The sequence below is a fragment of the Bufo gargarizans genome, chromosome 10 (genome assembly GCF_014858855.1).
Source record: "Bufo gargarizans isolate SCDJY-AF-19 chromosome 10, ASM1485885v1, whole genome shotgun sequence".
Taxonomy (NCBI): domain Eukaryota; kingdom Metazoa; phylum Chordata; class Amphibia; order Anura; family Bufonidae; genus Bufo; species Bufo gargarizans.
The window spans coordinates 64524838-64539513 of record NC_058089.1 but is presented as its reverse complement, the minus strand read 5'-3'; the positions used below and the strand labels follow the sequence as shown (position 1 = coordinate 64539513).

At 40.5% G+C, this 14676-nt stretch overlaps 1 protein-coding gene across 1 annotated transcript in view; it reads right to left on the bottom strand.

Annotated features, from left to right (window-relative positions):
- Positions 1-7155: 7155 nt before the first annotated feature.
- The window catches only part of RNASEH2C (ribonuclease H2 subunit C), a 62297-nt gene continuing 54776 nt past the window's right edge, over positions 7156-14676 (bottom strand). The window contains exon 4 of the mRNA XM_044270979.1: positions 7156-7628. Within this exon, the coding sequence (XP_044126914.1) occupies positions 7608-7628 (21 nt within the window). The 3' untranslated portion in view covers positions 7156-7607. The remainder of the gene's footprint in view (positions 7629-14676) is intronic.

Here is a 14676-nt window from a genome sequence, read left to right as displayed (position 1 = left end):
CGCAAGTGTGAAAGAGCCCCGAGTCATTTTGTGGCAGGGCTGAAATGCAGGGGAAATGTATTTATTTTTTCTTCCAGTTAAGTCTCATGCCAAAGAATGACTTTGTAATTAATTGTAAATCATATGATCACACTCCATAACAATTTAATGCAAATTGCCACCATAAAAATTGATGCAGCATACTTTTGTAAAAACCAAAGTTTGTGTCAGTCTCAAAACTTGGTCACAACTGACAGTCACAAGTGAAATATTCCTTTTAGTTTCATTTGACATTACTATACAAAGTAAAAACTTTTTAAATTGTTGTTCTTAATTATTCAAATCTCACCAAAATCAGTTAACTGCCTACATGTACAGCAGATGTCGGGTCTTTAAAGACGGCGCCTACTCCTAAACGGAGAAAACATAGCTGCCAGGTGCTTGCTGTTTTATACAGTAGGCACCAGTCTCTAGTGCTAGCGATAATGCAGACCACGGACATTTAACTCCTCAGATGACCATGACTCACTTTTGACCACGGCGTATAAGGAGGCTCATTATTAGTATATCCCAATTCACTTGTCTTTTCTTGTGAGAAAATTATAATAAACCAGTGGGTGCCGCATTTATTATTTTCTCACAAGACAAGTGGATTCTAACCATGTAAAGAAAGTTCCAGCACTTGGAAGTCGTTTCGTTGCTTCGTCTTTATTTTCAGTAACAAATTAGAGCATGTGGACACCACCGCACAATTCATGCGCTTCGAACTGTAGCGTTCCAAGTCGTAAGTGGATTTTTGTCTGTGATGCAGAGTACCTGGTATATAGTTATTCCTGTACAAGTTTCAATCTGATAATTGAAAGTTGTGGCACACTTGGGGACCTAACAAAAAGAAAATAACAAACGCCCTTACTATTAAACCTTTTATTTATTTTTTAACCACTTCACATCTGGGCTATTTGCCCCCTTCCTGACCAGGCCTAATTTTGCAAATCTGACATGTCACTTTATGTGGTAATAGCTTTGGAATGCTTTTACTTACCCAAGCCATTCAGAGCCTGTTTTCTCGTGACACATTGTACTTCATGATAGTCATTAATTGGAGTCAATATCTTTCACCTTTTATTTATGAAAAAATCCCAATTTACCAAAATTATCAATTTTCTACATTTCAATTCCTCTGCTTTTAAAACAGAAAGCAATACCTCATAAAATATTTATTACTTAACATTCCCCATATGTCTACTTTGTTAGCATAATTTTGGTAATGTCATTTTATTTTTTTAAGACGTTAGAAGGCTTAGAATTTTAGAAGCAAATAACATTGCCAAATTGCCAAAACCCACTTTTTAAAAGGACCAGTTTAGGTCTGACGTCAATTTGTGGGGCTTACATAGTGGATACCCCCCATAAATGACCCCATTGTAGAAACTAGTGCCACTAATAATTGGTCCTTGGGACCTGTCCGTCTTTTTTCATGTACTCATTAAAAACTCTTCTCTAATAACAACAAATACTGTGACGGGCTAAAACTCTCAGTGGCTACAGATTGTCTCCCTCTCTTGATCAGCGAACTTCTGATGTTTATATTCCTTCACAGCAGCGTGCTCCATTCTGTTAATCAGTAGCAGCTTCAGCCTCAAGCGCTCTGGCTGACAGTCTGTTCCTACCTGCCTAAATTGCTATAATTTTACTCCTCTCACGGAGCTCCCTGTCTGGCTGCCACTGATACTAAAAACACACACACACACACACACACACATCCTGCATCCCAACATGTTTCGCTGGACACCCAGCATCTTCAGGGGGTCGTGCAGGTATGTGTGTTGGGGGTGGAGACCATCCTTTAAAGGTTCGGTATCAGATGACGTACCTTTGATAACCTATCATACTGCTTCTTTTGTATCCATCTCTCCATCATTGTATTAATGGATGGTCCGAGATATTCGTAAATATTTATTTTTATTTAATGTATGTTCTTATATTTTTATTTTCTCTTTCCAGGAGATGGAGAACTTTACAGAGGAAGAACTGTAAATTTTCTTCATGGTATGTATCATCATTTTTGCATGAACTGCACTCATTCTTCCCTTTTTATATTTCTTTTTCTCATGTTTATTCTCATCAAATTAGGATGGTTCCTTGTCTATCTACAGTATTACCTATTCCTTATTATAATGGTATTCATTACCAAGTATTGTATATATTCAGAATAGGGAGATGTTCAATAAAACATTTTTTTATATGTATTTTAATTATTCATATTACAGGAACGAGGGAAAATGTATAAAACCCTCATTTATTCCTATTGGTGAGAGAGATTTCAGTCAGTAAACCCACTTGGTCTCCTCTTGTTGTAGCCTCTATCTCCTTGTCTGGGGCCTACCTTAACTTTTTGTATCCCCCATATTTTTAAACCTGAGGGACTCCCTTTATGGTACTTTCTTATGTTTTGACAGGGGTGTCTCTTCATTTGTATTCAGGTTACTGAGGTGTTTCGATATTCTCCACAGTTCTTGTGGTGTTTTACCAATAGATCATTTTGGACATTCGCACTGAATGGCATACACTACTCCTGCTGTTCTGCCATTGATGTACTCCTTTATTGTATATATCTTCCCATCAGTTGGATTTGTGAATTCCTTTTTCGTAGACATGTATCTACAAAAGATGCATCCTCCACAGGGATAAGATCCTTTTGTTGTCAACCAGGTTTCTGTACATGTTTTTTCTTTGGAAACGACTGTGTCCCCCTATCTCTTAAGTTTTCCCTCTCCTATATGTGATTGATGGATTTATAGGAACCACTTCTCCCAGATCTTTATCTGCCCTCAATATATGCCATGTATATTACAGGAACGAGGGAAAATGTAAAACCCTCAATATTTATTTTTATTGAACATCCCTATTCTGAATATATAAAATAATAAATACTTAGTTAATACCATTATAATAAGGAAATAGTAATACCGTAGATAGACAAGGAACCATCCCAATTTGATGAGAATAAACATGTGAAAAATTATATAAAAAGGGAAGAATTAGTGCAGTTCATGCAAAAATGATGATGCATACCATGAAGAAAATGTACAGTTCTCCGGCTCCTGGAAAGAAAAAATAAAAATATGAGAACATACATTAAAAAAAAAAAATAATTTAAATCTGAAAATAAATATTTATGAAAATCTAGTACCATCCATTAGTGTAAAAGACCCTGTATTAATGTATATGAAATATTGACATTAATGTAAAGACATATATATATAGAGAGAGAGAATAGTCTGAATGAAGGACCTGGGATCTATATTCAAGAACAGTTTTAGATGATAGCGACTATGGATGTGGGTATATGATATCCATTATAAGTCACCATATCCTTAAACTGTTGAAATAGAAAAAATTAGGCAAACTAAAGATCCTATGAATAGATAAGTGGACTAAATATAAGGTGAAGAGGGAATACTAAAAGAGATGTGAGGACTAAGATGTAAATCATGCGCACTATGAACCCCACAGACACTTCAAGTTGACGCACAAATTTCCCCAAGAAATGAAGGAGAGAAGAGAAGTCCCTAAGTTGGCGCGCCTGCGCGTACTTCTCTAGAGCACAGAGCTCGGGAAGAAATTCAGTCTCTTAAGTTGACGCGCACGCGCGGACCTCTCTGGACATTGAGAGAGGGAGTGGGAGGTACGCAGTGACGTGGCTAAGAGGTGGAAACTTTTAGATATTCTAACCTATTAGAGCCGGAGACTAATACAATGACTAATACAATGACTAAGAGATGGATACAAAAGAAGCAGTATGATAGGTTATCAAAGGTACGTCATCTGATACCGAACCTTTAACCCCTTAAGGACATAGGACGTACCGGTACGCCCTGTTTCCCGAGTCCTTAAGGACACAGGACGCATCGATACGTCCTAACTTTAAATAGGCATTCCGGCATCCTGTCACAACGCCAGGGGGGTCATTTTTTTTTTTATTGGTACCATTTTTGGGTACATATGATTTTTTTGATCATTAATTATAACACTTTATGGGGCAAGGTAACCCCCCAAAAAATTGTTGTTTTAGCAGTTTATTTTTACAGCGTTCACCTGAGGGGTTAGGTCATGTGACATTTTTATAGAGCAGATCGTTACGGACGTGGCAATACCTAATATGTATACTTTTTCTTATTTATTTACATTTTACACAATAATAGCATTTTTAAAACCCCAAAAATTATGTTTTAGAGTCTCCATAGTCTGAGAGCCATAGCTTTTTTTATTTTTTGACCGATTGTCTTAGTTAGGGTCTCATTTTTTGCAGGATGAGGTGACTGTTTTATTGGTACCATTTTGTGGGACATATGCCTTTTTGATCACTTGGTGTTGTACTTTTTGTGATGTAAGGTGACAAAAACGTCAGACTTTTTTTAGGGTGTTCATCCGAGGGGTTAGGTCATGTGATATTTTTTTTAGAGCTGGTTGTTACGGACACGGCGATACCCAATAGGTATTCTTTTTTATTTCATTTTAACAGAATAATAGCATTTTTTGAAACAAAAGTTTTAATGTGTCCATGTTCTGGTGATGGCTTTTTTATTATATATATATATATATATATATATATATATATATATATATATATATATATATATATATATATATATATATATATATATATAATATTTTTTTTTTTTTTATTTTTTTTTTTATGGTGTTTATCAGACTGGGTGGATCATGTGATATATTTATAGAGCCGACCGTCACGGATGTGGCAATACCAAAAAGTAATTTTATTTTTCTATTTTTAATTTCTTACTTGGGGATTTATTTATTTATTTGTTTTTACACTTTGCATCCCCATAAGGTCATACAAGACCTCTGGTGGACATTTAACTTCACAATCCTCTCTCCTCTCTCCTCTCTCCCCAATCCTCTCCTCCCCCCCCCCCCCCCCCCCCCCCTATTGATTTCTCCTGTCACAGGTGAAATACACCACCCAGAGAGGCTGTACAGCAGAATACAACACTGTACAGCCTCAGTGCAGGGCTGATCAAGGTCTATGATAGACCAGACAACTCCTGCATTCTCCTGACCCTGGAGGTCACGCGCCCTGCCTTCTCTCAGGGTTTCATTATGAAGGGGCAGGGAAGGGGGCGTGGTTACTGTGACTTGAAGCAAGGAGGCCGCTGCCTCCGTGACTTCAAGCCTGACTAGAGAAGTGTGCCAGCAGGGGATTAAAGATTGTTTTTTACAGCTTTTACTTCATCTACCTGCAGGAAGAAAATGATCGTTACAAACATGTTGCTGCCGGCCTGGGATGTTTGGTGGAGGTGACACGTTTCTTTTAAACCTACATGATACATTTACAATGATGCAATTTTAAAGCCCAGGATTACAGTACAGACCAAAAGGCTGCAGGTGGCAGTGCATCCTCAAGGGTGTTTTTCTCCATGGCGTGACTGCTTTAGGATGTCCCACGGTCCTGTGTCCCCCAATGATACGAGCGAGAAAACGAGATTTTTATGAAACTCGTCTGTAAAATCTTTCTCGCTTAGTTCATTGGGGGACACAGCTCCCACCCAGTAATTTCTGTTTGCCGTAAATGATGGTGGTTGTGGAGCCAGTATGGCCCTTATTTCTGGTTTGATCCGACTGGTGTTGGTCAGTTATTGGTTGTTTACCGTATGTTTTTTGTTTGTTTTTTCCTTATCCTACTGCTTGGGCACAAACTGATATGCTCTTGCCAGGCTGGAGGGGGTATAGCCGGCAGGGGAGGAGTTATCACTTTTCAGCCTAGTGTTGCCTCCTAGTGACAGCAAGCAGCTATAACCACGGTCCTGTGTCCCCCAATGACACGAGCAAGAAAAAAAAAAAGTTTATCTTACCTGCTGGAAAGGTACATAATCTGCAGTGAATGTAATTTTCTTACCAGTGGCTGTATTTGAGAGTCATACCTCCCTTATGCTTCTTGCCTATGTCATGTGACCAGCAATCAGACTCCAAATGGCACAGCATCTTATATGTGGACAGGAAGTCAGTTTCTCTATGTATTCCTATTGGAGCCTCACTCTTGTTCTCATAGGACTGAATAGAGAAGTAAGGGTCCATTCACACGTTAGTATTTTTCTTTTTCAGATTTCCGTAACGTTTTTTGCGGATCCGTATTTCCGCAAACACTCTTACTAGGGTACTACAAAATTATTATTTTTTTCTATTTTCTGGAAACGTTTCCGCAATTGCAGATGACATATTGATGCATTCCACATGTCATCTGCATTTTTTTTTTAGACCAACTGACTACAATGGGACCACATTTTGCAGACAATAGTAGGACAAGCTCTATTATTTTTTTGCGGATCCGCATAACGGAACAGAACAACGGATGCATACTCAGTGTGCTGTCCGCATTTTTGGGTGGGCCTTTGAAATGAATGAGTTAGTATTCCTTTCCGTGGATTACAAAATACTGACGTGTGAATGGACCCCAAGTGACTTTCTGTCCCGTTTCAGTTCCAGATCAGAGAGTTGATCACGTAACGCTGCTAAAAGTTAGAAGGGAGGGAATAACTCACAAATACAGTCACTGATGAGAAGATTACATTCACTACAGATTACATCAAGTACCTTTCTAGCAGGTCAGAGAATAAATTTTTTTTTTTTGCAGGAGTTTTACTTTAATTCCATCCCTGACAGTGGTATTCTGTTTCAGCAAATAAAGGTCATTTCTGGTGCAATTTAAAAAAGTGTCCCATTACTGCTAATTCTAGCAGTGTAATCCTTCCACCCACCTTCTTCTTGTGTATATCCCTGTTTTCTGTTGAAGCTATAATGTCTCCCCCATGTAAAAGAACGGGAGTGCAGATATGTAGTAGGTGAGTGTATACAGTGATTAGATGCAGTTATATAAACCTCCTGACACACACTGCCCGTCTATGCCATCTGTGTGCACTGACTCGCCCTTGTACTTCTATGAGATGTAGCTTCACAATAGTCTCCCTGCCTTCTGCATGTAAAAGGGAGAGGACAGGGCAGACAGGAATACATAGAGACCTGCAGTGTTACGGGGGAAGAAATTCCGTGCTGCCCTTACACATAAAAACAATCTGAGGGGAAGAAGAAGAAGAACTCGAGATGGCAGACAGCCCACAATTCGTACATGAAATAAAACAGGTAAACACAAGAGCCTCCACCTTATTTTTTAATAATGGCTGAGCCTGCACTATATAGGCAAATGAACAACAGAGTGCTTCTTTAAGATGCAACTTTGACACCAAATTTGTGCTACAATTTAGACATAAAATGTAAGCCAATCATTTGTGTTACAATTCTGACATCACAAACTACACCTACCAATAGTATTAGAAAAGAGGGTCTACACCAAATTTATCATCCAGCACCAGACACTGATACATGAGGTGCATGTGTAGACCGCTTGTGTACATCATCTACAGGATTAGTAGATTTGCTCCATCGTGTCTGGTAATTAATCGCATACTTGCATGCTCATGTCTAAATGCAAAACTGATGGACACTAAAAATGGCCACCAGCTTAAAAAAGAATAAAAATCATGCTTCAAAGTGTTGACGTCTCTTCTTTAGGCAAAGGATAAGTTTTACATGGTGCGTTATAATTGCTTCTATTCAACTGGTGCATGAATCTGTAAAATAAAATGCAGCAGATTATTTAATAAATACAGACATACAATCCAAGCACTGGCATTCCTATACACTACTAGAAAATGGGAAGAAAAAAAAAAAAAACACCTGGAAAATTCAATGCAACTGAGCCGAGATTAAAATGCAAGTGGTGCTTGATCAATGATCTCACAACAAAAGGTGGGGCATCTCTTATTTAGAGTTCTGCAGCAAGCTAATACAGTGAAGCAGGAGTCCTATTAATACTGGGTGGCATCGTCCCTTGCCATGATTCAGGCTTCCACTCTGGCATGGTAATAGTCAGGAGGATATCCATCATGTGTCTGTAGTATGACATGCCAATCTCTCAACTTTCACCTGTAGTTCAGTCAAGGTGGTAGTTGGCCGCTGTTCACAGCAGATCCATCCCCCTATCCAGTCCCAGACATTCTCAATTTGGGGCATGGAGGGGGGTGAATCTGTTGCTCAATTTGGCTAGAGGAGCTGCTGGATACCCTGTAGAGCATGTTGCGTATTGCATGGTTGGGGTGTTATCTTGTTGGAACACCAGAGCTTATAACAGAGTCAAAAGACATGTTCCACATACTGAAGGTTGGTCAATGTTTTCTCCATGATGGCAGTAGGTGCTTTCCAGCCATTGTCTGAGCTTTGATGCAGTCATTAAAAGTACCTAAAGAACACTATTGTTCTCTGGGAGGCTGGCGAGCACCTACTGCATAGTGTGGAGACACAAAAGGCCAGCCCCAGTTCTCATGGTATGGGGTGCATTAAGTTTCACAGATGCAATTTTTTCCCCCCAGCAGTACAGACAATGGGGGCATATCGCTAGGATATATCCCCATTGTCTGATAGGTGCAGGTCCCACCGCTGGGACATGCACCTATATTGTTAACAGAGCCCCGCAAGGTGGTCGCTGGAGGATTCCAGTCCAGCCACCACCAAAGCACACTCCCCATATAAGTGAATGGGAGCGCATGACCCGCTCCCATTCACTTCTATGGGCCCAACAGAAATAGCCAAGCCAGCACTCAGCTATTTTGGGAAGCCCCCATAGAAAATTAATAGAAGGAGTCTGTGTATGCACAGTGCGCCCTCCAACACTTACGGGGCTCCATTCTCAATATAGGTGCGGTTCACTAGCGATATGCCCCCATTGTCTGTGATAAGACAACCCCTTTAAAGCCTAAATAAATACTTATTTTGTTGTAACGTTGTTACATGTAGTACGTATCAGACTACTCCCACATGACAGCTCCTCTGTTTTCTATCATATCTCATGAAACAGAGACAGGAAGTAGCAGAGAGTGGTGTTATTCTCTGACTCCTCGATGCACCACAGCAGATGAGCATCCTGGTAGAAGAGGACCAAATGGGAGGAGTTTCCCTCTGGCTGAAAATTATGGGGTTTTGGTACACAATACAGATGTGTGTGCTGGCTAAATGTGAAACCTCTCTGCGGCAGGTTGACCACCCGCTGGTCTAGAATAGAATTAAAGGGAACTTGTCAGCAACATTTAACCATCCTCCCCCAAACTGCAGTCACTTTTCAGGAGCAGCTTCTCTTTTAAAGAAGACCTTTCACTGTTCCTGACATTACAATATTAGTACCTGGCACTGTAGGGCATGATTAGTAATGTCAGAATGCTATTTTTTTTTATTTATTTTTTTAAGATAAGCTGCTCAGTTTCCCCACTGTGCTCCCCTTTCTCTTTTGCCACCTTGTATGCTAATCAATAGCATCGGTATAGGGAGGAGAACACGGCCACATTTCTCAGGGGGCATCTCCTTCTCCCTGCCCAATCGCAGTGGGAGAGCATAACAGCCAGGGATAAGGTGAGCTTTTTTTTCTTCCCTGGCTGTGACGCACTCAGCTGCTATTTGTCAGGGAGAAGGAGAAGCCCCCCCCCCCAAGAAAAATGCCTGTGTCCTCCCTGTAACGATGGTATGGTTTTGCATACAGGGCGACAAAAGAGAATGAGGGTCACAGCAGGAGAATAGAACAGCCAAGCTGAAAAAACTAAATCACACAAAGACATCTACTAACCATGCCCTACACTTCCAGGTACTTATATTGTAATGTGGGGACCAGCAAAAGGTTCTGTTTAAATATGTTTACTTTTTACGCTGGAAGAGAAAGACCTCTGAATACCTGTGCAATCTTTAACCCCTTCCTGACATATGACGTAATAGTACGTCATGGTGATCGGGCGGGCACCGGCGCAGTGCGCGCCCCATCACTGCAGAGGCCCGGAAGTCCCTGGTAGCCGTGCCCTGCTGTATCCGCCAGCATCGCTGTACAAGCCGGTGCATTAACCCCTTCTATGCTGTGATCATTGCTGACTGCGACATAGAAGGGAGTTGCGGCGGGTGAGGAAACCCATCGGGTCCCCGCGCTGCTGTGGCCGGGACCTGATGGGCGAGAAGACAGCCTGATGCCTTGCACGGCATAGGGACCTGCCTTCTACAGGTGCTCAGGAGATCCAGCCTCAGGCTGGGTCTTCTAGGCAACCTGTTAGTGGATTACACTGTAATTCACTAACAGGCAATGTATTACAATACAGATGTATTGTAATACATTGAAGAGGGGACCAGACCCCCAAAAGTAAAGTCCTAGAGTGGAATAAGTATAAAAAGTATAAAAAAATAAAAAAATAAAAAAAAAAAAAAAAAAAAGGTTTAAGTGAAAAGAAAGGGCCCATTTTGTGCCTTATTGATTTCAGCAGGCACCGGGTTCCCATCACCGCCAGCCGTGATCGGAACTACACATGACGTACTGGTATGTCATGTGTCCTTAAGCCCTGGGACATCATGCCGTACCGGTACGTCATACAGACGTGGACAAAATTGTTGGTACCCTTTGGTCAATGAAAGAAAAAGTCACAATGGTCACAGAAATAACTTTAATCTGACAAAAGTAATAATAAATTAAAATTCTATAAATGTTAACCAATGAAAGTCAGACATTGTTTTTCAACCATGCTTCAACAGAATTATGTAAAAAAATAAACTCATGAAACAGGCATGGACAAAAATGATGGTACCCCTAACTTAATATTTTGTTGCGCAACCTTTTGAGGCAATCACTGCAATCAAACGCTTCCTGTAACTGTCAATGAGACATCTGCACCTCTCAGCAGGTATTTTGGCCCACTCCTCATGAGCAAACTGCTCCAGTTGTGTCCGGTTTGAAGGGTGCCTTTTCCAGACTGCATGTTTCAGCTCCTTCCAAAGATGCTCAATAGGATTGAGGTCAGGGCTCATAGAAGGCCACTTTAGAATAGTCCAATTTTTTCCTCTTAGCCATTCTTGGGTGTTTTTAGCGGTGTGTTTTGGGTCATTGTCCTGTTGCAAGACCCATGACCTGCGACTGAGACCAAGCTTTCTGACACTGGCTAGTACATTTCTCTCTAGAATTCCTTGATAGTCTTGAGATTTCATTGTACCCTGCACAGATTCAAGACACCCTGTGCCAGACGCAGCAAAGCAGCCCCAGAACATAACAGAGCCTCCTCCATGTTTCACAGTAGGGACAGTGTTCTTTTCTTGATATGCTTCATTTTTTCGTCTGTGAACATACAGCTGATGTGCCTTGGCAAAAACTTCGATTTTTGTCTCATCTGTCCACAGGACATTCTCCCAGAAGCTTTGTGGCTTGTCAACATGTAGTTTGGCATATTCCAGTCTTGCTTTTTTATGATTCGTTTTCAACAATGGTGTCCTCCTTGGTCGTCTCCCATGTAGTCCACTTTGGCTCAAACAACGACGGATGGTGCGATCTGACACTGATGTTCCTTGAGCATGAAGTTCACCTTGAATCTCTTTAGAAGTCTTTCTAGGCTCTTTTGTTACCATTCGGATTATCCGTCTCTTAGATTTGTCATCAATTTTCCTCCTGCGGCCACGTCCAGGGAGGTTGGCTACAGTCCCATGGATCTTAAACTTATGAATAATATGTGCAACTGTACTCACAGGAACATCTAGTTGCTTGGAGATGGTCTTATAGCCTTTACCTTTAACATGCTTGTCTATAATTTTCTTTCTGATCTCTTGAGACAGCTCTTTCCTTTGCTTCCTCTGGTCCATGTCGAGTGTGGTACACACCATATCACCAAACAACACAGTGATTACCTGGAGCCATATATATAGGCCCAATGGCTGATTACAAGGTTGTAGACACCTGTGATGCTAATTAGTGGACACACCTTGAATTAACATGTCCCTTTGGTCACATTATGTTCTGTGTTTTCTAGGGGTACCATCATTTTTGTCCATGCCTGTTTCATGAGTTTATTTTTTTACATAATTCTGTTGAAGCATGGTTGAAAAACAATGTCTGACTTTCATTGGTTAACATTTATAGAATTTTAATTTATTATTACTTTTGTCAGATTAAAGTTATTTCTGTGACCATTGTGACTTTTTCTTTCATTGACCAAAGGGTACCAACAATTTTGTCCACGTCTGTATGTCCATAACAGGTTAAAGGGAACCTGTTATGGCGATTTTTTTTAAATAATTGTATATTTATTAACCACTTCAGCCCCGCTAGGTGAAACCCCCTTCATGACCAGGCCACTTTTTACACTTCGGCACTACACTCCTTTCACCGTTTATCGCTCGGTCATGCAACTTACCACCCAAATGAATTTTACCTCCTTTTCTTCTCACTAATAGAGCTTTCATTTGGTGGTATTTTATTGCTGCTGACATTTTTACTTTTTTTGTTATTAATCAAAATGTAACGATTTTTTTGCAAAAAAATGAAATTTTTCACTTTCAGCTGTGAAATTTTGCAAAAAAAACGACATCCATATATAAATTTTTCGCTAAATTTATAGTTCTACATGTCTTTGATAAAAAAAAAATGTTTGGGCAAAAAAAAATGGTTTGGGTAAAAGTTATAGTATTTACAAACTATGGTACAAAAATGTGAATTTCCGCTTTTTGAAACGGCTCTGATTTTCTGAGCACCTGTCATGTTTCCTGAGGTTCTACAATGCCCAAACAGTAGAAAACCCCCACAAATGACCCCATTTCGGAAAGTAGACACCCTAAGGTATTCGCTGATGGGCATAGTGAGTTCATAGAACTTTTTATTTTTTGTCACAAGTTATCGGAAAATGATGATGTTTTTTTCTTTTTTTTTTTTTTCTTACAAAGTCTCATATTCCACTAACTTGCGACAAAAAATAAAAAATTCTAGGAACTCACCATGCCCCTCACAGAATACCTTGGGGTGTCTTCTTTCCAAAATGGGGTCACTTGTGGGGTAGTTATACTGCCCTGGCAATTTAGGGGCCCAAATGTGTGAGAAGAACTTTGCAATCAAAATGTGTAAGAAATGACCAGTGAAATCCGAAAGGTGCACTTTGGAATATGCGCCCCTTTGCCCACCTTGGCAGCAAAAAAGTGTCACACATGTGGTATCGCCGTACTCAGGAGAAGTTGGGGAATGTGTTTTGGGGTGTCATTTTACATATACCCATGCTGGGTGAGAGAAATATCTTGGCAAAAGACAACTTTTCCCATTTTTTTATACAAAGTTGGCATTTGACCAAGATATTTTTCTCACCCAGCATGGGTATATGTAAAATGACCCCCCAAAACACATTCCCCAACTTTTCCTGAGTACGGCGATACCAGATGTGTCACACTTTTTTGCTGCCAAGGTGGGCAAAGGGGCACATATTCCAAAGTGCACCTTTCGGATTTTGCAGGGCATTTTTTACACATTTTGATTGCAAAGTTCTTCTCACACATTTGGGCCCCTAAATTGCCAGGGCAGTATAACTACGCCACAAGTGACCCCATTTTGGAAAGAAGACACCCTAAGGTATTCCGTGAGGGGCACTGCGAGTTCCTAGAATTTTTTATTTTTTGTCACAAGTTAGCGGAAAATGATGATTTTTTTTTTTCTCTCTTTTTTCCTTACAAAGTCTCATATTCCACTAACTTGCGACAAAAAATAAAAAATTCTAGGAACTCGCCATGCCCCTCACGGAATACCTTGGGGTGTCTTCTTTCCAAAATGGGGTCACTTGTGGCGTAGTTATACTGCCCTGGCAATTTAGGGGCCCATATGTGTGAGACGTACTTTGCAATCAAAATCTGTAAAAAATGACCGGTGAAATCCGAAAGGTGCACTTTGGAATATGTGCCCCTTTGCCCACCTTGGCATCAAAAAAGTGTCACACATCTGGTATCGCCGTACTCAGGAGAAGTTGGGGAATGTGTTTTGGGCTGTCATTTTACATATACCCATGCTGGGTGAGAGAAATATCTTGGCAAAAGACAACTTTTCCAATTTTTTTATACAAAGTTGGCATTTGACCAAGATATTTTTCTCACCCAGCATGGGTATATGTAAAATGACACCCCAAAACACATTGCCCAACTTCTCCTGAGTACGGCGATACCAGATGTGTCACACTGTTTTGCTGCCAAGGTGGGCAAAGGGGCACATATTCCAAAGTGCACCTTTCGGATTTTGCAGGGCATTTTTTACACATTTTGATTGCAAAGTTCTTCTCACACATTTGGGCCCCTAAATTGCCAGGGCAGTATAACTACGCCACAAGTGACCCCATTTTGGAAAGAAGACACCCCAAGGTATTCCGTGAGGGGCATGGCGAGTTCCTAGAATTTTTTATTTTTTGTCGCAAGTTAGTGGAATATGAGACTTTGTAAGGAAAAAAGAAAAAAAAAAGAAAAATCATCATTTTCCGCTAAATTGTGACAAAAAATAAAAAATTCTAGGAACTCGCCGTGCCCCCCACGGAATACCTTGGGGTGTCTTCTTTCCAAAATGGGGTCACTTGTGGCGTAGTTATACTGCCCTGGCAATTTAGGGGCCCAAATGTGTAAGAAGTACCTTGAAATCAAAATGTGTAAAAAATGGCCTGCGAAATCCGAAAGGTGCCCCTTTGCCCACCTTGGCTGCAAAAAAGTGTCACACATCTGGTATCGCCGTACTCAGGAGAAGTTGGGCAATGTGTTTTGGGGGGTCATTTTACATATACCCATGCTGGGTGAGAGAAATATCTTGGCAAA